A 26,946-nucleotide genomic window follows, 5' to 3' on the forward strand; every position below is an offset into this window, starting at 1 on the left:
TCCCTGGGGCTGCTCTCCAGCCACTACTCTCTGGGTTTATACTTGTGCCTGGTGTTACACTGTCCCATGTACAAACCTGACATTTGTTCATTAAATGCCATGCCATTGATGACTGCCCAATGCTGCAATCTACCTAGATCTCTCTACAAAGTCTCTTGCCCTTGACTCTTTCCAGTCAACAGCATTTCCCTGTTTGGTATCGTCAGCAAACTTGCTAATGGTTCAACAAACTTGCTAATGGTTCATTAAACTCTAGCATCCAGATTGCTGGTAAAAATATTGAACAGAAGAACTGAACCCTAAGACACACTGGTGGTGACTGGTTGCCAACCAGACATATCCCCATTCAGTACAACCATTTGAGCCCTGCCCTTCAGCTGTTTTTTTTGTCAAGTGTTCATTGTACCTGTTCATCCCACAGCTGGGACAATTGTCCAGAAAGATGCTGTGATGGACATTACCAAAGGCCTTACTAAAATCCAGAAAAACTACAATCACCACCTTCCCTTTGCCATATACATGGATGAGCTTATCCTGGAAGGATATCAAATTAGTTAAACAGGACTTTTCCCCTTATGAACCCATGTTGATGGCACCTGATGATTGCATGCTTCTTTAATTGCCTTTCAATAGCACCCAGTGTGATCTTCTCTATATTTTCTCCAGGTACTGAAGTCAGACTAACAGATCTGTAGGTTCTTGGGTTCAATACAAGTTCCTATGTTGGCAAGGACTGCAATAAGATTTGATGAAAGTTGCTGACAGAGGATATAACATGACTTTTCCCCTCCTCCCTATTTTCTATCATGACACATAATTTTAATTTCATCTTTATTTTTGCAACTCCATTTAATCATTGTCTTAAGAAAAAGCCTATCAAGAAAAACTTTTCAAGAAAAGCCTCTCAGAAGTTTAAGTGTTAATTACAAGGATATGATGTGCTTCAGTAAAATTGCAAAGAAACATAAAAACCTCACTCGATACCCAATTAAAATTGCACAAAATTTATTCTATATAGTATTTTATCTGAAATAATAAAGAAAAGAATTGTATTTTATACATTTCAATATATTTATTTATTCTGATTAAATAGTTCAGAACATAGTTTATTACAAACAAGAGATTAATGTTAGTAATTACATAATAATTACAGATCTGAGGTATTCAATGGATAGCAGAACAGTTCTTTCTGTTAATTATTCAGTTAAGTGTATTGAATTTGATTCTGAATTCTCTTACTGAAATCACATAAGATGGAGATTTATAAGACCTGCATATTTCATACTTTCCAAATTTGGAGTCCTCATATAAATTCTGTTTTAAAGGTTCCCATTTAGAATTTAAAAATAACTAAACTGTGAGCCAGCATTGCTTTTTTGCATGCTCCTCAAAATTTGTGAGCTACAGGAGCTCATGTTCATGTTTTTAGCATCACACAGGTTGTTTCCAGTTCAAGCACATCAATTTCCTAATTATACCCACAAGCGGAGAAAAACTACAATTTGCAAATATGAAGTTGTTCCAGAGTAAAACTAAAGGGATGCATATAGAGTTTCACAAATTACACATGCAATGATTAGGAATAGTCCAAATGGGTACTGAAGTTACACATCCCTCCATTTTGCTGCCTGTGTTAGTCATTTATCAGCTGAGTGTCAGGACTGCATACAACCTTTTTGCTACGCATAAATGCAACTTTTGAGTGTCTGCTAGACACATGCTTCAGAATACAGTTTCAAAGTTAGTAACAATAAAGTGGTCATCTTTGGAGAGTAAGTGAAAATACTTTCATTTCCTTCTTTAGGATACACAGCACATCTTTACAGAAAACTAAGTATTTTGTGAAGCATATAAAAAAAATACTTACCTTGGCATTTGATTTTGGCAGTGGTTTTGGTTCTAGAACCTTTAGCTTGTTCTGACACTTGGTAGAAAAAAAAAGAACAAAAAACAATCTTTACTCCTCCCTTTTGTAAGAAAGGGACATGATACTTACAAATTACAAAATTTGTTTAATATTGGAATAAAAGTTTTGAGTTGTCTCCCACATCCCTCAGAGCCTGACCCAGAAGAGTAAAGGAAGAAATATTCTGAAATCAAACCACAGTAAAAGAGTAGAATTTCAATTAATTTAAAATTAATTTTTTAGCAGCTAACAGAAGATCTATCATTTGAGGAAAAAGGAAAGTTGCATGGGAAAAAGTGATATGGGGAAAGACACCTAACAGAAGAACCTGAGAAACTAGGAAAACAGAGAAAAGAACAAGGCTGAATAGAGAAGCTGCCAAGAAATTGACACACTTCCTGCTACTATCCTGACTCTCCAAGCAAAGCAATCATATTGGGGTACACATTTTTAGTTTTAACCCATTTAGGACAAGATACTATACATTTCAAGTATGATTTTCAGAAGTGTACTACATCAGCTCCCATGTCTGCATCGGGATTTGTATCAAGTCTGAAAATTCAGATCACCACAGATATCTAAGGCTTCGGCAAGAGACACCTGCTAACCTCATTCTTGTTTTACAGCTGTCAGCAAACTAACCTGCCCCACAAGAGGGCAGGATGTATTCCACCAAGCAGTAAAACTAGTAAGCAGTACTGTAAAAATTTTGCTGTTAACGTTTTAGAAAGAAAACACAATATATAGGATTTCTCCAATAAAAACACAATATATAGGATTTCTCCAATAAAAATCATTGGAACATTACATTGTAAACCATATAAGCTAATTCAATTGCTATTATTTTTTTTTAACTTTTTGCTAAAAATGCATGCATCCAGGAAGCAACAAAGTAATAAACTGGTTTTCTCAGCTCGCTAAAATACTCTGTGTTAGCACTTCCTGTATTATTTTGGGAATGCTGAGAATTAGAAAAAAAAGATAGCAAAGATTTTCAACTGAATGCAAAAGTACTCAAATATTCTAAATTCCCTCCTAATCTGAAAATTTTGAATGCAGTTCATATCCTCTGAAGTGGTGTCAAACAAAACTTCTGCTGATAATTTCTTACAGTACTTCATAAACCTAGACACATTCCTATGTGTCTAGGATTCCCTGCCATTTTCAATATTAAGACAAGTTTACATGTAAAAACAAATTAAAAAAATGCATTAGTCTTTAGACCTAATTTTGTAAAATCAGATTTTTACAAAATCTGTAAAAAAAAAACAACCCTGCACTGTGGGTTGTCTATAGTTCGTTCTACTGTAAATTTGGAAGTATTATTATTTTAGTTTTAGAAAATTTTATTGCTTTGAGTCTACACTTAAGAACTTGCACAAATAGCATATAAAAATCACATAAAATTATGTGAAACAATTAAGACTCTCAAAATACAAATTTAGAACTTGAGTCTTCATCAGACTCAGCAGAATCTTACAGAATGCACAGCATTCCCTCAGACCTGTTTAAAGTTCATCTTTCCTGAGATTCCTGTAAATAAAAATAACCAGACTTACAATGTTTTATTAACATAGTGAACCATATATCAAGGGAGATAAATTTTATTCTCAAGGATGTGAGTTTACATGAGCATATGCTAACAATACAATCCTTCAAAGCTTCTTTATCATCCCTTTCTCTTTCTCCCTTAAGACCCAAATAACTTGTGAACAGCTGTTCAATCCCATCTTGCATGAGGAGAAAGAGATAAGGATCACAAGTCTCAGTGTGTTGGTAGTACCAGAAATAGTACATTTCTTAATTCTCCCCAGTTTTAACATATACTCCCACTCTAATTAAATCAAAGTATCAGCACACTCAGTATTCTTCATCCTTGCCAGCACTTCTGCCTTTGGCCTGTCTGAAAATCTTTTCTTCTCCCTGCATGCCTACCCAGCTCCTCCTGGCCCCCTTCTTTACTGGTTTTGTTTCTTTGCAGGAGTGAGGTAAAGACCCAGTGAAGGATGGGGAGACAAATATAAAATGCTGAGAAAGGTTTACAGACAATCTAGTCAGTTGTGATTTGCATACCTCTTCCAGCTGCTCCCAAACACTCTCACATTGATCCAGGATTTCTTCCTTGGCGTCTGCATAATGAACTGAGTCATCAGGGATTTCTTGCAAACTTTCACCCTAATTGACAAGCAAACAGAAAAATTATCATGTGGCTCTACAATAATTATTAACAGGTTACTGAATCATATGTATTTGACCTGAAGTAGCAGGTAGCAGAGAAATCCTTCTGGATGCAAAACTTTCAGTTAACTCTCCTGTATTTCTAGATAGCACCCAATCATTCAGTAAACCTAGCTAACTATATTACTATAGTAAAATCTGAAGGTCCTAATCATGATTTTGAGACTGAATCACAAAGACCTAAATATTCAAAATCGTTTTCATTATCTGTAATGGCAGTTTTTATTTTCTGAAACTTTATTAAAGAAACAATACGAGAATCTCACATCTATAAAGCCATGTGTTTCTTTCATATATCTGCTAAGTTCTTAAACATAGTTATTTCTGCTCTGTCTTCCAGTAAATGACATAAGCTAGTTTTCCGTATGACAACTTGAATTCAGAGTTTTTTGATGAACAAAAGTGAAGTGTTCTGCAGGTTACTCTAAAATACCCCAAACAAAAGAACATGAAAGATACGGAGGCAATGAATGAAAGAGGGCACAAGGATAACCAAGAGAAAAAAACCAACACAGGTTAAACCAAAAAGTTTGCAAAACTGTTGGGTCAGATAGAAACATATACAAATTCAGGAATTTAATTCTAGTTCAATCTATAAAGAAATACCAGAATGAAAACAGCAATTAAGAGGGAAAACCAAGAAGGGCGAAAATGGTATTCAAAGGAAAATTTCTGTAAGGTAGAACTATGAACAGGAATTTCCTAAATGTACAAAAAGCAGTAATCCTTTAAAGATACTTAAATGGATTGCTAAAACCACCAAATACTTCGAGATTAGAAAGAGACATTAAAAAAGATAAATATCTAAAGAAGAAATAAACATCTCCACCTACTTAATGATGCACAAATTCCTGACTCAACCTTTGGTAATTTTCAGGAAAATAAGCGGCAAATTATGTTGAAAACCCAAATAATTTAAAATGAGTGAAATATTCAACTAGTACCTCCAAAGTTCAAATATGCCACAGCAGAATGGCTAGGAACAACATCAGAATGTCTCAATGGACACTGGAAGCATTCTAGAGAAACGAAAGGCAGCAATACTTACCATCCTGGCAAGTTTATTGCATCTATAATTGAAAACAGAGCACTAGAAAATCTGGATTGTCATAATCTGATAAGGTCTAACAAGCAGAGATTTTGCAAAGAAAAATCATTATCATCTTAAGTCTTGGAATGTCTCCAAAACATCACAAAGAACTAGTTCACATTATTTATTAAGACTTCTAAAATGCCTCCAGTAAAGTTCGCCACAGGGGGCTAATAAAAAAACTAAGCTGTCATGAGATGCAACACACTTTTCTTCTCAGACCAAATACTACCAAGGAGACAAACAAATAAACAATGAGCCCTGGAAAGATAATTTTCAGCGCAGCCAAACGGCTCAACGGCAGAGCCAAGAAGGCGTGAATAGAAAAAAAAAAAAAAGAGAGAAAGAAAAAAAAGGAGACAAAAATATGGGGGGAGGGGGAAGGGGAGGGAAAGGAGAAAAAAGGAAGGGGGGGAAGAGGGGGAAAGGAGGGGGAAAGAGGAACGAGAGGAAAGAGGGGAGAGGGAAAAAAAAGGAAAGGAGAAAAAAGAGGTTAAAAAAAAAGAAAAATAACAGAGAAAAAAGAGAGGGGTGGAAAAGTGGAGAAAAATAGGGAGGAAAAAAAGAAAAAGTGGTAGGGGGAAGATACAACCTTTGGAAATTTGAAAGGTGTCTTGGGGTGGAATATAATAGTCCCAACCCCATTCTTCCCTGCAAAAATGTAATCCAGCAGTATGAAAGCCTTGTATGAAATAAGTCTCTGAGTACAAAGACAAAACCCCACCCCAAATGTTTAAATGATCACAATGATTTTATTATTGCGTATATATTAGCAGGAAACACTAGAGGCCTCTATAGCACAAGCCAACCTGACTTGTGGTCCCCAGAACTGTGCTGTTAATTACCCTAATAAAGTACATACAACCAAGTGTCACATTCAGATATTTTTCTTTGTAGCTTGCAGTTTTACCTACTTCTGCATGGTAAAATTAAGTTTTTACTTATACACTATAACAGAAAACTGACGTGCTTTTTCTTTTGCATGTCATTACTATTTGTGAGATCCAGTTCCAAGATGTTATTCCCTCCTATTTACTTCAGAGCTATGCAATTAGGTAAAAAATGAATACATGCCGGGCCAAGTGTGTACTGTAGGCTCTATACCAGCCAAGTGAATAGACAAGCCTTATAAAAAAACGTTTCATGTCAATAAATACAAAACTACATGAAGAAATTCAGAGACGGGAAAGTAACAGAAGCCCTAAGAAAACCGATAGAAAGAACAGTAACAAACAATAAACCCACAAACAAACCGTCACAAAACTCCACAAAGTCGGAAGCTCACTTAAGAAAGAAGGCTAAAAACAGCATACAGACAACATCACAAAAACAGGTCAGGCCGGGAGCTCACACTCTCGCCGGCACAAAACCCCAGAGCTACACCAACGTCCGAAAGACCCGAGAAGGACGGTCACTGCCCGCAGGCCTGGGCTGAGAGCAGCCCTTCCCCACCGCCCCACGGCCCTAACGGCTGAGGCACACCGCCTCCCTCCCTCGGCGCCGCGGCTGCCCTGCCTCCACGGAGCTGCTCCGCTCGACCCCCGAACCCAGGGAAGCAGAGCTGCCCGGCTCGGTACCGGGCAGCGGAGCACCCGGGATCCCGCGGGGTAAAGAGAGAAGCCGCAGCCCTCGCCCTCCACCCGTTACCATTACGGCTCCGCTCGGCTCGGCTCGGCTCAGTTCGGCTCAACCCTCCTCGCGCACTCCTCTGCGCGCGCTTTGAGCTCATTGGCTGCGGCTCGTGGCGTAACTCTTAAGGCGACCGTCACGAGATGTTATGGGGACTACGAATGTCGCGGAAAGGTGACGTTGCGTAACATGGTGTTGCGGAGTTGGAGGATTCCGGGTTTAGGGAAACGCAACACAATAAAGAACCATAACTAGTTTATTAATACAGGCAAAATACCGAGGTAACAAAAGATTACAGTAAAGGATCTCTCTGATGTTTGGTTATCTCACCAAAGACAATGTGATGACGATCAGGAAACCAGCTCCAAGAAACATCATCGCAGTGCGAGGTGGCAGGCTCAACCTTAGCGGACGTCCCCGCGGAGGCAGCGTTGCCCTGGGTAGTATGAAGTTCTGCCTGTCCGCGCAGCATGAGGCTCCGGGAAACAACAGGAACAACCTCTCCAACAGTTCCAAGCTGACAAGCAGGTATTCTTTATTGCGGCGCCGGGAGACACAGGGGATCGCTCCTCCTAACGTGTGTCCTGCATGGTCACTAGGCATACATACACATTCATGAGGCTACACATGAATTATATAATATTCCAGAAAGTTTCCCTCATGCATACTGATTCGGAGAAAACTCCATGAACAAACTCACCAACAGAGTTGCAAGTTGGCAAGCAGGTATTCTTTATTGCGGCGCCGGGAGACACGGGGGATAGCTCCTCCTGAAGTGTGTCCCCGTATTGCTCTACAGGCCATCCCTATATGGTCACCGGGCATAATTACATCATTTCCAGAAAGTTTCTCGCATGCATACAAAAATGTGATGGTGGTCTTTAAGGGTCGTTTACTTTTCCCAGCTTAATTAACTTTACAGACATAGCAATCATCCTGTCCTTCTACTTACCAGCTAGTTTAACTGCTCCCATCCTGGCCATCAGCTAGTCCCAGATACTCCCCACCCCCAGATCCTGTTTTCCATTCTGCTTTTCTCACACCTTTTGCACTGAGGTTCTGAGGACCTGCAACTAAGTCAACTACCTTCAGGCAAAACTGTTACTTTCCATTACAAAGCCATCAAACTTATCATTACTTAGAACTGATTACATTTTGTGCCTCCTTGTATCAATACAAAAATGTGATGGTGATCTTTGAGGGTCGTTTACTTCTCCCAACAATCTTCATAACTTCTGGCAGTCTTTGAATCACCAGCTTAATTAACATTACAAACACAGCAATCATCCTGGCCTTCTACTTACCAAGTAGTTTAACTGCTCCCACCCTGGACATCTGCTAGTCCAGGATATTCCCCAGTAGATGTTTACACCAGCTTAATGGGTTCATTAACACGACAAACACAGCAATTACCCTGTCCTTCTACTTACCAGTTAGTTTAACTGTGCCCACCCTGGACATCTGTTAGTCCCAGATACTCCCCATCCCCAGGTCCTGTTTTTCTATTATGCTTTTTTTACACTTTTTGTACTAAGGTCCTAAGGACCTAAAACTATGTCAACTACCTTCAAGCACTGCAGTTATTTAACATTACAAAGCCATCAAACTCAATTGATTACATTTTGTGCTTTTGTGCCTCCTTGTATCACTACTAAGGAAAATACACACTCATTCTGATGTACAGGGCCTGTCTACATCGGAAGTGGCCAGCCTACATCGGAAGTGGCCAGCAATATCTAGAAAGGTCTCCTAGGGTCAGGACTTTTCCAGGGAGTTCTAAAGCAGAACTTTTCCAGGAAGGAACCAATGCTGGACCTTCCAAGGAGAAGCTACCACGGACAAACAGCACTTCTCTATTTTTGTGTGTTCCACCACGAGTTATCACCTAGTGTCACTGACACATGCCACCCCGTGGTCTTTAGTTGGAACACACAAGTATTTTACCGTCTGTACTACAGTTTTATATAATATACTGTCTATAATGGAATGGATTAGCGCTAAAAGACAAGGAACACAACATACATAAAAACTCAATGCCTCTTACCATTTAATAATACAACAGCTTTTGTCAGCTAGTCCCACCCCCCATGTCCATCCCTGAAAGGGGTTCCCCTTGATGTTTTCTACTAGCTGGGTAGAGAGGATCTTCAACTTTTGTACTTATGCATGCATTGAACTGGACTGATCACTTAAATTCATGAACCATAACCTATCAGAAGTCTTCACACCCATGCGTATGTGCTAAAAGCAAAAAAATAAATCGCTGTCCTATTTTGTTTTGCACAATCAAGGCAGCAAGCACTCTGTCTTCAGTTCTTCGCAAATTGGTAACAAATCTCTAGATGACATGGAGTAAAAGCAAAGCAAAGTGGTGACATCCAGGCTCCAAAAACAAGGTTTCACCAGTGCATTGGCCAGATATACTGAGAGTCTTGGGAACCTGGAGATAGATGCTGTTACTTCCAAAGACATAGTCCTTGGCTTTCTTTATCCCCTTATCTGCTTAAGGAAACTTAAATCACACAAGAGCAGCTTCTTTACATCAGCCTTTGAAAACAGAAGATTCAAATACAATAGTTATTTATTATATTATTATTACTTATAATAGTTACTTATGCTAATGATGAAACCTGCTTTAGATGACCCTGCTTGCGCAGGATATTTGGACTAGATCATCTCTCATGCCAACCATAGGCTGCTTGTCCTGCCCTTCCCTTGTGGATGGCCATCTTATAACAGGAGGCCATCCCTCACATCAAGGTCTGGCATGGCATGTGTCCCCACCACTCAGCACCTGCTGGGTTGCAGCCAGCAATGGAGCTGAAGGTTCTTCTTGGTGGCAAACACAGAGGCCAACCCAGTGTTGCCCTTGACTATGGTAGGAGGCATTCGGCCAGCCTCAGTCCTTGCACCTCATTGTCAATGCATCACCTGCCTGACCCGAGTCATTACTATGGCAAAGCACACACACATTTACTTTAGCAGTACAACTACTACAGGGTGCAGCAGTGGGGGACCAACCAAAGAAAATTTCCCACCAGTGGGGTTCTCCCACCCTCTTAATTGGTTCCATTCCCTGCTTTATACCACTACCATCGTATTAGAATCTTTCTAGCTTCTGCCTTAGCATTTTATAGCAGCTGCTGTGAATTTACATGCTCTAAACATCTCTTTAACAAGTGACAAATTCATACAAGATGTAGTTTCTTATTAGCAAATGGCTAGGAAATACAGGTGGTTTATACACAAAATCACAGCCTCTAATAATAGCTACATTGCAAGCACACGTATTCAAGTTATTACTTTTCAGTTGCCCCCAAGTGGTGTTTTACAAATCATTCCTTTTTATCTTCCTCTAACACATTCTGCTTGGCATCTTCAAGGTCAGCTCGTGCAGCTGAGGCATCGGGTTCTTTAACCTGTCTATCCAGCTCACCGTATGGCTTGACAAACTTTGCAGGCAACCACTGCAGACCTGTAGGTAAGAGGACACAAACATACCCCCTCCCCCAGGTTATCAGTTCCACTGGCCATACCCATTTCTGTAGGTTCAAAGGATCACAATACCACATTCGCCTTTAAGCCACAAGGATTTACACACTTGGCAAATGAGGACTGAGCTGTTGACTGACAGGGCAAGACCTGAAAAAATCTGCTTTGCTTAAGAAGAAGACAGGTTAAACTGCCTCCTTAAAGCAACAGCATTCTGATGAAAAAAAGGAATGTGATGCAGCTGCAGAGTTAAAAGGCCAGGCAGGCTGCAATGCAACCCAATATGATCAGTAAAAACAGAATAATTAGTGCAGCAGCCAACACAGAAGCCCTATGAGCCTCTGCTCCGACATCTTGACAGTAGATGTAGAGGAGCTTTGGTGCTGCTGGAGGGCAGAGGTGGCTGGCACTTTATGTTCACTGATGTACATGCAGAATCAAAAGCAATACTTACTAACCACTATGGCTCAGACCACACTGTCACATTATAAAGGGGGTTTCCTTGAACTCTTTATATTTGATCAGCCTGTCAGTGTCCCAGAAAGGATGAGACTTGTGTCCAACCAGCCTGTCTGTGTCCCATTGTGGGAGCCCTAATGGACAGCCCACTGTATCAGAGGGTGATTTAACTAACCTTTTCAGGGACCCATGCTGACATCATCACTGAATCAAATCCCTTATGTGTTGTTCATAGCACACTGGCTGCAAAACAAGCTTGAAGCAATACACAAAAAAAATAAAAGGGTTAATATCAATAAAACAACAACAGGATGAAACACTCTTTAGACTTCCTATAGCTGTGGGTGACCATCTGAAAAAAAGTATCCCAGCATTAATGTTCTCTTTCTTCACTCTTTCCAGAATTTGGTGTATCTTTTCTGCATCATGATGGACAGTAATTGGTCTTTCATCCATTTTCTTGAGCTTGCTTCAACAGTCATTTCAGATATTCGTGTTGTAGCAAGTTTCTTGTCAAGCTGAGTTTCATTCCAATGGGGTAGGCAGCAAATCTTGAATCAGCATGTAATTAGACTGTAACGATTGGTCAGTCTTAACAGGAGCTGAATAATTAGAATCACATCCCATATGCCCCAACTCATCAATGTCTGAAAATATTCCTCTGACTGGGGCTAACACAACCCTGCAATCCCCACACCTACACCCTCATATGCTAGCTGAAATAAAAGTGCACAAGCAGCCCCGTAACCATCAACCTGCCTTTGTATAGCATTATCCAGTCGGTCTATAAAAGACACGTAGGGTTCCTGAGAGCCCCCTGCCCCAGTGAACTTCCATGAAAGTAGTCTCCCCACTCATCCAGGCACTTGGCTCCAGCCCTGAACAGCCACACAAAAGGCCTGCTGGAATACTGAAGGTTTAGATCTGAGCTATGGAGCCAAACAGAAACCACATCAACCACAGTGACTGTCTTCAGTCACTATGAATTCCACTCTAAAAAAACATTCCTCAGGCTGTTTCCCAGCCCAGTCTTGCACCCCTACACACAAACACTCCCTGGCCTGCTCCAGACCCAGGTGCACTATTTGCAATTACTCTTCTTCTGTAGTTATCCACATTGCAGGTACAGGATGGCTTGCAGCTCCCACATCTTGCCCTTTCCCACTCTCCCCTGGTTCTGAGCTGATTTGTCCAAACCCAGTACTGGTAAATCTCCTGACTGGCTTAGCTTTTCAATCACTTGTTCAATGGGGTTTCCTTGTTCTGATAGTAGTACGAGGTTTTCTTTCTTTCTTTTATTTCTCCTTTTCCCATCCACCCCATCTAGCAATACAGTATCTCCTTTTTCCTCCATGAAGCAAACTGGCCAGTTCTGGGGTTTCTCTCTTGGCCTCTGCTTGTATTTATCCAATAACTTACTCATCTTCTCAGGACCATAACCTGGCAATTCATCTGTTCTTACTTGTCTGTTTACCCTGATAATCATCCTACATTTAGATACAGGAGCTGCATGGGCTCCTTCCTTTTTCATGTGTGTCTCCTCTCTGGTATTTAATTCTGACTCACTGGTAGCCCAAGTATCTCCATTCTATGTCTCTGGCTCCCAGTCTGGTTGGGTTATTGCTGGAGGTCTGTGACTAGTGGAATCCCTCAGGGGTCGGTGCTGGGACCAGTGCTGTTTAATATTTTCATCAATGACCTGGATGAGGGAACTGAGTGTACCCTCAGCAAGTTCGCTGATGACACTAAACTGGGAGGAGTGGCTGACACACCAGAAGGCTGTGTTGCCATTCAGCGAGACCTGGACAGGCTGGAGAGTTGGGCAGGGAGAAACCTGATGAAATTCAACAAGGGCAAGTGTAGAGTCTTGCATCTGGGGAAGAACAACCCCATGTACCAGTACAGATTGGGGGTGGACCTGCTGGAAAGGAGTGAAGGGGAAAGGGACCTGGGGGTCCTGGTGGATAGGATGATGACCATGAGCCAGCAATGTGCCCTTATGGCCAAGATGGCAAATGGCATCCTAGGGTGCATTAGAAAGGGTGTGGTTAGTAGGGCAAGAGAGGTTCTCCTCCCCCTCTACTCTGCCTTGGTGAGGCTGCATCTGGAATATTGCATCCAGTTCTGGGCCCCTCAGTTCAAGAAGGACAGGGAATTGCTTGAAAGAGTCCAGCACAGAGCCACAAAGATGGTTAAGGGAGTGGAACAGCTCCCTTATGAGGAGAGGCTGAGGGAGCTGGGTCTCTTTAGCTTGGAGGAGACTGAGGGGTGACCTCCTCAATGTGTACAAATATGTAAAGGGTGGGTGTCAGGATGATGGAGCTAGGCTTTTTTCAGTGATATCCAGTGATAGGACAAGGGACAATGGGTGTAAACTGGAGCATAGGAGGTTCCACGTTAACATCAGGAAGAACTTCTTTACTGTAAGAGTGACAGAGCACTGGAACAGGTTGCCCAGGGGGGTTGTGGAGTCTCCTACGTTGGAGATATTCAAGGCCCGCCTGGACAAGTTCCTGTGTGATGTACTCTAGGTTACCCTGCTCTTGCAGGGGGGTTGGAGTAGATGATCTTTCGAGGTCCCTTCCAACTCTTGGGATTCTGTGATTACCCGCTACGCGGCCGCACGAACAGAACGCGGAGCAATCCGATAGCTGTGCCCTCGGAGCCACGTATAGAGCGTGGCGCAATTCAGTATCTGTGCTCCCTCACTACACTGCGCCACGTACCAAACGTGCCACAGACCGATACCTGTGCAACCCCCCTACATGGCCCCACGTACAGAACGCAGCGCAAACCGGTAGTTGTGCTCCCCCACTTCATAGTTGTATGTGGCACAACCTGGTAGCAGTGCACTCCGCTACTCAGCTCACTAATCCTTGTTATACCCAACTATTCCTCACGCTCTCTCATACCCGGAATCCCACCCTTGTCGCCATTTATGTTCCGGAGTTTGAGAACTCCGGGTTGAGAGAAAAGCAACACAGTAAAGAAACATAACTAGTTTATTAATACAGGCAAAATACCGAGGTAACAAAAGATTACAGTAAAGGATCTCTCTGATGTTTGGTTATCTCACCAAAGACAATGTGATGACGATCAGGAAACCAGCTCCAAGAAACATCATCGCAGTGCGAGGTGGCAGGCTCAACCTTAGCGGACGTCCCCGCAGAGGTACCACTGACCTGACTAGTATAGAGCTCCACCTCTCCGCATCGCCTGAGGCTCGGACTTTTATATTAGCTAAAACACGCACTCATTCTAACACAAGAAACCAGCCTACATCCAAACAAACAGCTACTTATATCTAGAAAGGTCTCCAAGGGTCGGCACTCTTCCGGGGAGGAGCCAAAGTCGTAATTCCGGGGAGGAGCCAAAGCCATAAGTTCCGGGGAGGAGGGATTACGCGCACACAGAAGTTTTCCGATTTAGTGTGTTCTTCCGCGGGCCGTTATCTGGTGTCGCTGACACACATGGCTTCCTCCGACTTGGAGCGCAAAAGGAAGGAGCCTGAACCCGAGGCAAAGGTCGGCAGCGAGGAAACGGCTGCGGGAGACGAGGAGGATGAGGAGGAAAGCTGGGTCGGGCCGCACCCGGGGGAAGCCGCACAGGCAAAAAAGAGGAGAGGTAACAAGAGGGGAGTCTTCACCCCCTTGCTTCTTCCTTGGGGGGCGGCTGGGGAGGCGTCCGTGGCGCTGCCCGGACCCTGTTCGCATCTCAGAGTTCGATTGTATCCGGGAGCGGTCCTAGCCTCTGGCGACTGGTAGTTAGGTCGCTGTTGGGGGATGCCCGGGTGGACGGTGGGAGACCGTGGCCTGAAACCGTGACTCGTACATAAAACGACCGGGCCGTGGGGGGGCTCTTCGGGTGCAGAATTACTGGCCGGGACGCTGTATTTTTGCGTTCTCTGGAGCACAACCGCAAGCCAAGAGTTCCAGCTTGCAGCGATAGCACTGCTGAAGCTGTGCTGCTGTCAGCTGTGAGGTTAACTCTTTCCTGGGTCACTGCCCTAAGCTGAGGGAACAGGAAAAGCCAAGGTACTGGTTTGCCTGGCAATTCACAGCTCTCTGGGTATCACTGTAAAGTAAATCTGAGTTTAACGGTGCTCGGCAAATGCAAACCTATTGATTCAGCAACAAATGCCATTATGCAGGTATTAATGGTTAGAATGTAAAATCAGAGTCAGAAGCAAAAAACGAGATCATATTAGGTGGGCCAGTTAAATAATTAAATAGGTAGGTGCTGCGACTTAGAATTTAAGCTACGATATCTCTGTGGAATATTGAATCTCTTAAAAATCGCAGGGATACATTTTGGTTTGGGAAAATGAAGTATGGATGGCTATCTGTCAGTAACTTAAATTTTTTTATATTCTTTGATAGTATATTCTGCGATTTTCTGTGACTACATTTTTTTTGTTTTTTGTGTACGTTCAGACAAGGTAATAGTTGCTTTAAGTGGGGATATCTGTTTGGGTTAAAATAGAGTTTGAGTACTTTGCTAAGTATCAGTAAGTCCAAGTACACAGCCCCTGTTAGTATAGCATATTCTTGATTAAGATGGGAGTAAGCAATTCAGGGTGAAAAGTGAGGGAAAAGACAATATACATATACCTTTATAAATAAAATTAATCTTGATTTTTCTTTTTATTCTGTTTAGTTCTTGAATTTGAACATGTTTATCTTGCAAATCTGCCGTGTGCTTCGATGTATGAACGCAGCTACATGCACAGAGATGTCATCACACACGTTGCATGTACTAAGTAAGTAGTCCTTTTTTTCCCACTGTATCTCATTGTCATAGATGTATTTTTGTATATACTAGGAGGTTTTCATTATAGAATTTTAATAATGGAAATTTTCTGTGTCCAGAGGGGCGATTTTAAGATGTTTGTTTTTTGGGGTTTTTTTGAAACTTAACTTCGAAAGAAAGGGCTTACTGAAAAGCAAGATAAAAATTGTTTAAATAGACTAAAAGAGGCTCTTAAAAGCCTTGTTGCAATGTGCAGTATATACAGGAATAAGAGGAACCTGCATCTGAACAAAACATGATTCAGCAGAACTGCAGCTTTCTTCCCTTTTATATACACACACACAGTTAATAGTAACTACTGTGAAACCAGACATAAAATAGGAGTAAAATGTACATAGTTAAGAAGGATAGTATTGTATATTTCTTCAGGTTGTTGACTTTTCAGAGATCAATAATTTTGGTTGTTATTTTCTTTTGTAATTGTAGGACAGATTTTATTATAACAGCCAGTCATGATGGCCATGTGAAATTCTGGAAAAAAATAGAAGAAGGAATTGAGTTTGTTAAACACTTTCGGAGTCACCTGGGTAAGTTGCTTTTTGTTCTGTAAAGGACCTTGCTTTCCTTGCACCCTTGCTGTTAGTATGAAGAGGAAGTACAAATAAAGAGGTGAGGAATTCTGGGCTTCATTTAATGCAATCAGTGATTAGATGGTGTCTGCTTATCTTCATCCATTCCCCTGTCCTGTTATATTTTGGTCCCAGACTACAGGAGGGATAAGGTTGAGTATGAAATACGTAGGACTTCTGCACAGATCCCATACACTCTTTGCATTGCCTTGTGACCAGTCTGTGTGGAGAATTTCTAAGACATGCATAAGTGAACAAGGTACATAACAGAGTTCATAAAACACAGTTTAAAAGTATGATGCTTTAAGTAAGGCTACCTTCATTCCATATTTTTTATTGTTTTGTGTTATTAATGATTATTTTCATGTCACATTATTACAACTCTAAATTCTGCATTATTGTCATGAATATGATCTGAATTGCAATTAAGCGTTAATAATTTTAATCCATTTTTCTGAGTTAGTAAGTACACATAGCTCTCCTAATAATATGCTAAACATAAGATAGGCTGGATAGGAAATTAGATTATCATTGCTATTAGAAATGATAGCCTGATGCAAAAAAACCCAGCAATTACAGTAAGAAAAATATCCACTAGTAGGTAGTGAAAATACCATTTCTTTTTATAGTTATAAAAAAATGATAGGTTCTTGATCTTAACTGTTAGCTTCTCATTGCATACAGAAACAAGATGTGAGAACAAAGTCTACCAAGCAGAAATAAGTATTGTTTAAAACTTGTGGAAAGTTCAATTGCAGAGCGATTTTGAGTATTAGGTGTGTGATAGTCTATAGAATTCTGCTGCTTTTTATATTTTGAGAGATGCAAGCTGAAGAACACAACTTTTTAACATACTTTGTTTTCAGGTTTTTTTTTTAATTAACAGATTTTTATAGTAAGCTTTCATTTTTGTATATGATAAGTAGTTCAATATTTTGTATGATTCTAAACAGTGATAGGATACAATGTGTTGTAGTTTTGGGATTTGGTGGTTTTTTTTGTCGACTGCTTTTTATTCTTAAAGTCAGGTAGCTATTTAAACAAAAAAGGTGGAAAAACAGCTACCAAACGGATTTAAACCTCTGTAGTTTTTCTGTTTGTTTTTGGTTTTTTTCCTGTAGAATATTGAAATGAAGAATGTTCCTTTCCTGTGTGTTAATAATATGTTAACTTTTTAAATAGGTGTTATTGAGAGTATTGCTGTTAGTTCAGAGGGGGCATTATTCTGCTCAGTTGGAGATGACAAAGCAATGAAGGTGTTTGATGTGGTCAACTTTGATATGATCAACATGCTGAAACTTAGGTAAGTGGTGACTTAGTTCTTGAAAATGTTTTATTGGTATTATAGATGGGAGTTATTATAAATGGGAGTAGGTCAGTAATTTGGCCAATTCTTGCCCATATCTTAGCCATTTCCTTATCTCTGTAGTTGCTAACAAGCCTAATGTCCTTGAAGTTAACTCATTTACAACCCCATTCTTAATCAGCTCCATTCTTCAACAGCATCCAGCAGCTCAGCCTCTGCTGCAGAAGGACCTCCACTAGGGAGCACCGAGTGCAGCACTGCCCATTGTGCACCCTCCCCTCACCAGACCTGTGCAGGCAGTCTCTACACTCTGAGCTCTGCACTGCAGCCTCCCCTCTTACCGGCTCTGTCTGGGTGCCTACGCTGCCACCGCCGGGGCAGCCAGGGCAGAGCTCCCGGACCGGGCCCTGGTCATCAGGCCAGTACGCACCGTCCCGCTCGCTCCCCGCCCTCGCCCCGCTCTGTTTGCCGCACTCCCTGGGCAGGTTTCTACCCGCTCAGGGCTGGTGCAGCCCCTCCTGGCTCCGCCCCCTGTGAGTCCCTGCTCGCCTCAGCCGAGCTGCCGGCTCCTGGGCAAGGAGGCTCCCTCGGTGGCTCTCGCCGCTCTGAGGTGAGGCTCCTGGACGCTGAGCTCCCCTCCGCTCCAGTGTTTAAGGTGTCCTTTCTCGAACTGCTCACCTCAGCAACTGAAGTCATAGAAGTTATTGGGTAGTACAAGTTGGGCACTAGTCATTAATGCCACCTGTGCTATCTAGCTGGATTTCCATCCTTATTCTTGCTTTATACCCACCTTCTCCCTTCACATTCTGTCATATCCTCTTTATAAAATGAAATGCGAGCAACAGAAATGAACTGAGCCATCCACTGAACTGTTTTTTTGGAAAAGCTTGGTTGTAACACTTGAATTTTGGGAAGACAAATATTAGCAAGGCTAGTAAATACAGTTCCAAATTTGCTTCTGATTGATTTCCATGTTTATCGTGTAAGTGGATTATTATCCAAGTAGCACCATTTCTTACTAGTTTTGTTGTGTTTTCTTTCACTCTTCATTGCAGCTACCACCCTGGTCAATGTGAATGGGTATATTGCCCTGGAGATGCCATATCTTCTGTTGCAACATCTGAGAAGAGCACAGGAAAAATATTCATATATGATGGACGAGGAAATAACCAGCCACTTCATGTTTTTGATAAACTCCATACATCTCCTCTTACTCAGATACGTTTGAACCCTGTTTACAAAGTAGTAGTGTCTTCCGACAAGTCTGGAATGATTGAGTACTGGACTGGTACTCCTCATGACTACAGATTTCCCAAGAATGTGAACTGGGAGTATAAAACAGATACTGATCTATATGAATTTGCCAAATGCAAGGCTTACCCATCCAGTATAAGTTTTTCACCTGATGGCAAGAAAATGGCCACTCTTGGGTCTGACAGAAAAGTTAGAATCTTCCGGTTTCTGACAGGGAAGCTCATGAGAGTCTTCGATGAATCTCTGAGTGTGAGTTTGGTTTTGCTTCTCTTCTTTTGAGGTGTTTTCTCTACCTGAATTTATTTACTGGCACGTTCACCTAAGTTGTTTGTTTCTGGAGCTGAGCTTCTTTGCCATGTTTTTTTTGCACAGAAGGTTTTCCATGTTCTCTTCCTTGCCTCTTTTATTGCTTTGCCCCAGAATTAATCCTTACTGATTTATGTTAGTTCTGTAATGAAACAGGTGTTCATTTTCTCTGTGCTTTCATACTGCTAGATTACTTTTACTAGAAAGCAGTTGTGGAAAATGCCCATTTCAGATAACATCATAATAATGAATATTTCATTTTCTAAGAAATTTGTTAGACAGCTACACAATTTTCTTTCTTTGCTTAAGGCTAGGACAACAACATGCCTGTTGGGTCACAAAAATAGAGTATTACTTGTATTTATGTTAATTCCTCAGTTAACTTGAGTGCAGTCAGTTGAATTGTGTGTTTTCTAGGAGTGTAATCAGTGTTTTGGTGGATCAAAGGTTAAAAATACATTTACAAAGTAGTGTTGAGAGTTTTTTTTCCCCCCCGTTTTTTTTCCGTAGATGTTTACGGAACTTCAGCAGATGAGACAGCAACTTCCAGACATGGAGTTTGGCCGACGAATGGCAGTTGAGCGTGAGCTAGAGAAAGTGGATGCAGTAAGATTAGTTAATATAATTTTTGATGAAACTGGACACTTCGTTCTCTATGGAACAATGTTGGGCATTAAGGTCATAAATGTAGAGACTAACAGGTAAGCTCCAGTGAGACATTGAGATAAATGTGTTTGTTTCAAAGTCTATATTCAGTCAAACTTGGTGTGACTGTGTGGGTCTCCAGTTGTTGTCTCTGTTTTATTTAGACTCTTTACATTAGACTGTAGATAATATACTGCCATGCTTCATAATGAATTGTTGCAGTTTAAAGCTTAGTTAAATGAAGAGAAAACATGGCAAGTGTATTTATATTAAAAACATACAATCAATTAACCTCTGGCTAAATGGATGTGGTAATGTAAAGTAAATATGGATCATGCCATTGGGATTTTATCATGTAAGAAAGCTGACTAGTAAATTAGGTAGCAAGTTGAAACAGAGAAGTATCAGAAAAACAGTAAAATATTTTGAGAGTTATTTGGAATTTTGCTTTGAGTCTTGCAGCCAAAAACGAGAATTTCTCTGACTGTGAGCAGCTAACAGTACTTACAACTTTTACCATCTTGTACTTAGGTGTATTCGTATCTTGGGAAAACAAGAGAACATCAGAATGATGCAACTAGCGTTGTTCCAAGGAGTAGCAAAGAAACATCATGCTGCAATCACTATAGAGATGAAGGCATCTGAAAATCCTGTGCTCCAGAATAACCAGACAGATCCAACAGTAATCTGCACAGCTTTTAAAAAAAATAGGTTTTACATGGTATGTGTGGTTTCTATTTAAATATCTCGATTAATTCATTGATGTTTTCTCTGCATTATTTTGTATTTTTCCACTTGCACCTTTCAAGTGATTTTTGTCTTGAGTATGTATAAACACAACTTTTCCAGGAGAGTCACTTCATATTGCAAGTACATTCAAGGATTTTTAGCTTGAACTATCTATAAATTGACTAGAAACAGGGTTGGTTGGTTTGGTTTTTTTTTGTTTGTTTGTTTGTTTTTTTTTTTTATTGCTCAAGGAGTTAGATAAACTCAGATGGTTTGAGATGTGTAAATTACAGGTCTCCATGAAAGCTACATGCTTTGTTCTACTTGACAAAAACTCCTATAAAAAAACTGGTATAGAAACAGTAATTAATTGTGTATATAAAATAAGTCATAAAAAATAAAGCCAGAGCACCATCAGGACTTGATAGCACAAGGGACATTATGACTAACAAAGACAGGGGTTATCTTTCTGATCACAGTTTAAAGTGAGATGCAATGAATAAGCCAAACAAACAATTCCAGAGTAGTTAGTAGTTGATCTGGGAGGTGATCACCTTAGAGGTTAGATATTGATGTCTGTTGTCTTTCTCTAAATGTCCTTGAACTCGATTGTGTTTTATGTTGGAGTAAGATAGTATACTTTCTAGAGCTTTGTGTGGTTAATTTGTAGTATATAATGGAATATACTACTCTGATTTTACAAGTGAGGAAAAAAAGTTAAGGCAACATCTGCAAACGTTACTCACTTAGAGAAAACATGAATATGCATGCAGGAAGATGTAATGATTGTGACTTGATACTTAAGTCTACTACTTAAGCAGCTACTTGTGTACTTGTATATTTATTCTGTATTTTTTCTTTAAGTAATATAACACATTTTGGAGATATCTGCTATTTTCCATGAAATTTGCTTTTTTTCCTGTAGTTTTTCTGTTCATGTAGTATTGGATTAAGAGGATTTTGTTTGACTTTGTAGTGAAACTAAAAGTTTTGGGATGAAACCTGCCAGGTTGAAAATAAAGGAACAATTTGATATTCTCCACTTTATTTAAGGAAAAGATGCTTAAGTATGGCAGGCTTTCTGTTGAAAAGGGGAGGAAAGTTAAAGATAACAGATTAGAAAGAGTTACTTGGATTTGCATGTAGTTATACTGAAATTTGTGACTGGAAATGCTGGTAACGCACAGTACACAACACTGAAATGCAAGGATAGACTGTCTGAAGAATTTTCTTCCTACATTTCAAATATACTTGGGTGTTTAACAGGTTGAATAATTGCATTGATGTCTTGGGTGCAGAGTGCTGCTTAAGAAAAGGGGGGAAAAGAGAAAACCAAACAATTAACCTTTTGTTCTTTTGTTTTTCAGTTTACTAAACGTGAACCAGAAGATACAAAGAGTGCAGAATCTGACAGAGATGTGTTTAATGAGAAACCTTCTAAAGAAGAGGTTATGGCAGCCACTCAGGCAGAAGGTCCCAAAAGAGTTTCAGACAGTGCCATCATACACACAAGCATGGGAGATATTCATGTCAAGCTTTTTCCTGTTGAGTATGTATTTGGTTTTATGTATGTATTTCGTAATTTTTCTGTTCTTTCATTTTTTTCTTCCATTTTTGGTGCCAGTATTCAAGACTTCTGTTTCAAGCTAGGAGTAATTATTTTCTTCCCCTTTTTCTACTGTCCTTATTTCCTCCCAGCTGAGCTTTGAATTTAATATCTAAGGTTAATGTGATTAAAAATCTAAGGAAGAGCATGTGGCTTTGTATGCCCTTTAAATCTTTGGCCATGTGCTTGTGGAATGAAGTGAATAACCGTGTACTGCTCAGAAGAAACTGGGGCCATACTCTTGTTTGTTCCATCAGTTATGTCACTGGTGCTTTGTTCACAAGATAGTTTAGAGTATCACTAAGCCTAAGCTAATGTGCCTGTCACAGCTAGAGTAACTCCATAGCTATGGACCCAACTTGGCTATTTTCTCATTTGCTGGGAAAGCATGTGTGACTGTAAAACTGTTAGTGTAGATGTACCCTGGCTGCTAATCCATTTCATAAAACCACTGGAATTGCTATTGCAAAGAATTTTCATCCTGGTAGCCAATCTAGTGAAAAGAAAAAATTGAGTGAAAGATGAAGGGGTTGGTTGTTCGAGGGTTTGGGGTTTTTTTTCCTGCTCATTAGTCCATCAGTAGTACTTCACCTCTTCATCCTGCTTCCAAACAATGTTTTTAAGTATCTTCCTCAGAAGCAGAAGCAAACTGACTCAACTGACTAAAAGTTCTATAATACTAGAAAATATTTCAATTTAGTATTTTGTATGCAACACTGGACACCTTACATATATAGCTGAATAGAATTGTAAAGGTAAAAGTGAACAACTTTATGCTTACGGAGAATTCACTACTTAATTGATTTTTGTAAGTTAACTATGTAAGTAGAAAGCTGGGAAAGAACATCTCATCAGTGGTGTCTTGAATTAAGCTTTGGGAAAACACATATGTTTTCTGACTGTTGTGGTTTAACCCCAGCCAGTAACTAAGTCCCACAGAGCTACTCACTCACTCCTCCCTGATGGGAGGACGGAGAGAACTGGAAGGGCTAAAGTGAGAAAACTTGAGGATTGAGATAAGGATAGCTTAATAGGTAAAGAAAAGCTGCACACACAAGCAAAGCAGAACAAGGAATTCATTCATCACCACCCATGGGCAGGCAGGTAGGTGTTCAGCCATCCCCAGTAGAGCAGGGCTCTATCACATGCGATGGGTACTTGGGAAGACAGACAACATCACTCTGAATGTCACCCCCCTTCCTTTTAACCCCATTTTACATGCTGAGCACAATGCCATATGGTGTGGGCTATCCCTTGGGTCAGTTGTGATCAGCTCTCCCGCTGTGTGCTTCCTGACTTGTGCACCTCTAGCGTACTCACTGGTGGGTGGTGTGAGAAGCAGAAAAGGCCTTGGATCTGTTTAAGTACTGCCTAGCAATAGTGGAAGAATCCCTCCTGTGCAATCATGCAATTTTGTACTCCGGTGTTTTTTGCTTTCAGCTCTGGGTTTCAGGAGGTGGGAATTTGTTTCCTTATTTGATGAAAGTTGTTCTTTCTGCAGACTGCTAAAACATTGCTCAGTGTAAAAGAATCTTAGGCTCAGCTGAAATCTTGATGACCTTGCTCTACAGTACTTTTATATTTACCACAGCCTATACTTTCTGTTACATGATTTTAGATGCCCCAAAACAGTGGAAAACTTCTGTGTGCACAGCAGAAATGGTTATTACAATGGACACATATTTCACCGTATCATCAAGGTAATGTGTAAAACATTTTCTTTTCGTTGGTTTAGATAATGTACCTTTGCAGTCAGTCCCCTCTGTTAACCCCTTCATTTCTCTTTTGCACAAAGGATTTCTGGAATGGCTTCAGAGTTACCTCTAAAGTCTTTATCAGTTGTTTAATAGTTGTTCTGTAACTGGCAAGGTGAAAGAAAAATTAAAATTGAAAGACAATTTATAAATCCTGCTTAAGTCAGAGGCATTTCTTGTAAGGCTTATTACTTCTGTTGAACTAGAATTAAGCTGATACAGCCTAAATGTTTGCCAAAGGTGCCAGTAGCCAGATTTCTGTTCCTTCAAAGGAACAGTGAGTAAGCTTGTTTTTTCACAAGTACTCTGTTGTCAGGTCAGAAGCCCTGGATGCATTGTCCCTTATCCACAGCAACTGAACACTTAGGTTGTTTTGAAAAGATTGAAGTTTAAAAACCAGTATCACCTGGTATAAAACACTTTTTTTATTTATTTATTTATTATTTATTATTATTATGTGATGAGGTAATAATATTTAATTTCTTTGCAGGGGTTCATGATTCAGACTGGTGACCCAACTGGTACAGGAATGGGAGGTGAAAGTATTTGGGGAGGCGAATTTGAAGATGAATTTCATTCAACTTTACGACATGACAGGCCGTACACACTCAGCATGGCTAACGCAGGACCAAATACCAACGGATCCCAGTTTTTTGTAACAGTAGTGCCAACGGTAAGTAATATTAAAAGCTCAACTGAAGGTCTGAGAAGCTAACTAGCTTCTATCTATATACATTTAGTTGTAGAATGTATTTTCTTCGATGGAAAAAGGAACACACTAGTACTATCAAAATAATACTTTGTTATTTTGCAAATAAATGCTGCACCCAACAATGTATATTATGTAGGCTTCACCAAAACAGTCCTTTAAGAAAAGGTATTTTGTCAGTTGTGATCAAGATGCCTTTTGCCTTTAAGGGCGATACCAAATTCTTGGTAAATCAGGGCTGTTTGCAATTCAATACTACTAGAGTATTTAATATAAAATGATGTAAATCTAGCTATTAGATTATTTTTTTTCTTGATACGGTGGCAGGATGACTGTAATACTGCCTTATTGTAGCTATAAAAGAAGCCAGTATTCAGGTTTGAAGTTTTCCTTTGATCTGTGTACAGTTTCACTGCCAAACCCTACAAATTTTGGTATGTGAATCAGATACAACAGAAATCCTTAAACATAACAGTTAAAGAAACTACAGTCTGAGAACACTTATTTCAAAATCATGTGTCTCTTTTTAAAAAGCACCCTTCTACCAGAATTTTGAGGCGTATTAAGTTATATCAGTGCCTATATTCACATTCCTAATTGGGCAAACTCTGAACATGATTTTGAATTAAGCAGTATTCTGGACTGGCAGTTACAATTCAGCTGTGAAAATACCATGAAATAGATGACAGAGAACCAGCACTTCTCTCAACTGAGAATACACTTTAAATTAAACTATGAAATCCTACTGCATTGCTAGAACTCCACCTGTGCACTCTGCTATTTACTTACATGGTAATATTTACATAAGGTTAAATTTCATAATCTGAACATACAAAATGTATCCATGTACAATTGTTGTAGGTCAGTCTCTGGTTTGATGCCTAACCTACATGCTATGTTCTATTATAACATGCTTTTCCTTTTTCCTCCTGTTCCTTCAAACAGCCATGGCTAGACAACAAGCACAGTGTGTTTGGACGGGTGACCAAAGGAATGGAAGTTGTTCAGAGAATCTCAAATGTAAAAGTAAATCCAAAAACTGACAAGCCGTATGAGGATATCAGCATCATTAATATCACAGTGAAGTGAGACCCAAAACGGGAACTAGAAAGAACAGAAATATTTTTGTTAATTTCTAGATGTAATGAATGCCATGACAGAGAAATCATAGAATACTTAAGGTCCTTTCCAACCCAAACATTATCTCATTGGTTTTACTATTTTTAATGTATTTAAAGTGCCCTAAATCTGTATTTCTGGTAATTTTGTATTTTTAAGTAAAAACAGCTGCATGTTTCTTATGAAGTCTGCTGTTTTTCTTTTCTATGCAAAACTGAAGAATAAAAACACACAGTATGCCTCATATATTAGTGTTTATAAAATAGGATCAGGGTAGAGTTTGTGATTTTTTTTTTATGTTTATTTGCATTTTTCAAATCTAACTAAACCTTTTCACAGTATTGAGATCCTTGACAAAGGAAAAGGTCATAAATCCCAAGCTCTTCACTCAATGTACATGCATCTCAGATTAAGTTATGACACAGACAGCTTGTTATAACAAGGTATATAATCTACCTTTGTCCCTTAAGAATGGATGTGTATGTGTTTTCTGTGGACGAGAGCAAGGATCAGCTCTTGGAATGCCAGCATATGGAATCCTGTGCACTGTGTCTGGCATTGCCAATGTTACTTTCTTTCAATGTGCACTTTTTAATTATTTTAGTCTAGGGTGTCCTTTTCTGGCTTCATTTTTACCCAGTCCTGCAAATACTATTATTTCTACTAAAATGCTTAACTTAAAATGGTGATAATTTCAAACTTCCATCAGGTGTTTCTGATGCAGTCCTCAATGAAAACCCAGACACCTTCTCAAACTGTTGTTAATCTGTCCCTGTATACAGTAACTTCAACTTTAGTTGTTGAGGTTCACATAACACCACTGCACTCAGGATTTTACAGTTCTGGAAACTTTGTTTATGAAGTGATGCATACTGATCAAATTCAGTCCCTCAAAAGCTGCTTTGACTAGGAAGTTTACTGAGATAAAGGGATACGTATCATTAGGGATCAGTAAGAAAATGCTACATTATGTTAAATAGAGCACACCTTTATTATGAAATTACCTTAACAAAAAAAAACAAGCTTATTGGAATTTGTTCTCAAAGTTTTAGACATTTTTATTGAAAAGAACTTGTTTTCTGGGCAACTCAAATTGCAGCATCTCATGAATTGTTTCTACTGGAAGATGCCTTTCTCTGAAGAACTTTTTACATAACACCTACTCCACCAGTTCGGAGTAAGAACTTGGAATAAAACCTGCATGTAGCGCACAGTTCACAGGTAGCATAGAGTTAAGACCATATCAAAAGAGAAAACATTATTTTTCACTTAGCCTAGACATACTGGTTTTGAGGTGAGATTCTTTAAAGAAAGCCACAACACAGT

General features: G+C 39.9%; 2 protein-coding genes across 6 annotated transcripts in view; one reads left to right on the forward strand and one right to left on the reverse strand.

Moving 5' to 3' along the window:
* The window catches only part of CENPK (centromere protein K), a 22,115-nt gene extending 14,799 nt beyond the window's left edge, over positions 1–7,316 (reverse strand). Inside the window, exons 1-3 of one of the 3 annotated variants that reach the window (XM_031051643.2) lie at positions 7,194–7,316; positions 3,980–4,081; positions 1,868–1,924 (exon numbers count right to left, since the gene is read on the reverse strand). In XM_031051643.2, coding sequence (XP_030907503.2) covers positions 1,868–1,924; positions 3,980–4,081; positions 7,194–7,241 — 207 coding nt within the window. In that variant the 5' untranslated portion in view covers positions 7,242–7,316. Of the gene's footprint in view, positions 1–1,867; positions 1,925–3,979; positions 4,082–6,881; positions 6,946–7,193 lie in introns of those variants that run through there. The other 2 variants (XM_031051642.2, XM_031051644.2) reach the window with 2 other exon arrangements.
* Positions 7,058–25,862, forward strand: PPWD1 (peptidylprolyl isomerase domain and WD repeat containing 1). 3 transcript variants are annotated; one of them, XM_031051640.2, is made up of 12 exons: positions 7,058–7,391; positions 13,829–14,438; positions 15,471–15,573; positions 16,050–16,150; positions 17,375–17,495; positions 18,554–19,001; positions 19,569–19,759; positions 20,235–20,424; positions 21,800–21,981; positions 23,657–23,738; positions 24,283–24,465; positions 25,447–25,862. In XM_031051640.2, exons 2-12 carry the CDS (start codon positions 14,285–14,287, stop codon positions 25,588–25,590), a joined length of 1,899 nt encoding a protein of 632 aa, XP_030907500.1. In that variant the 5' UTR covers positions 7,058–7,391; positions 13,829–14,284; the 3' UTR covers positions 25,591–25,862. The 3 variants fall into 3 exon arrangements, with proteins under 3 accessions (XP_030907500.1, XP_005151971.2, XP_030907501.1); XM_005151914.3 differs by having other exon boundaries at positions 13,896–14,438; XM_031051641.2 differs by lacking the exons at positions 7,058–7,391; positions 13,829–14,438; positions 15,471–15,573; positions 16,050–16,150 and adding an exon at positions 16,186–16,451.
* Positions 25,863–26,946: the final 1,084 nt, after the last annotated feature.

Source organism: Melopsittacus undulatus, chromosome Z (assembly GCF_012275295.1).
Source record: "Melopsittacus undulatus isolate bMelUnd1 chromosome Z, bMelUnd1.mat.Z, whole genome shotgun sequence".
In the NCBI taxonomy this organism is placed as follows: Eukaryota; Metazoa; Chordata; class Aves; order Psittaciformes; family Psittaculidae; genus Melopsittacus; species Melopsittacus undulatus.

Coding starts and splice junctions, on each gene's coding strand:
- PPWD1 (XM_031051640.2), top strand. CDS start 14,285: ATGGCTTCCTCCGACTTGGAGCGCAAAAGGAAGGAGCCTGAACCCGAG. Junction 17,496..18,553: donor ATCAACATGCTGAAACTTAG/GTAAGTGGTGAC, acceptor TCTTCATTGCAG/CTACCACCCTGGTCAATGTG. Junction 23,739..24,282: donor TATTTCACCGTATCATCAAG/GTAATGTGTAAA, acceptor ATTTCTTTGCAG/GGGTTCATGATTCAGACTGG.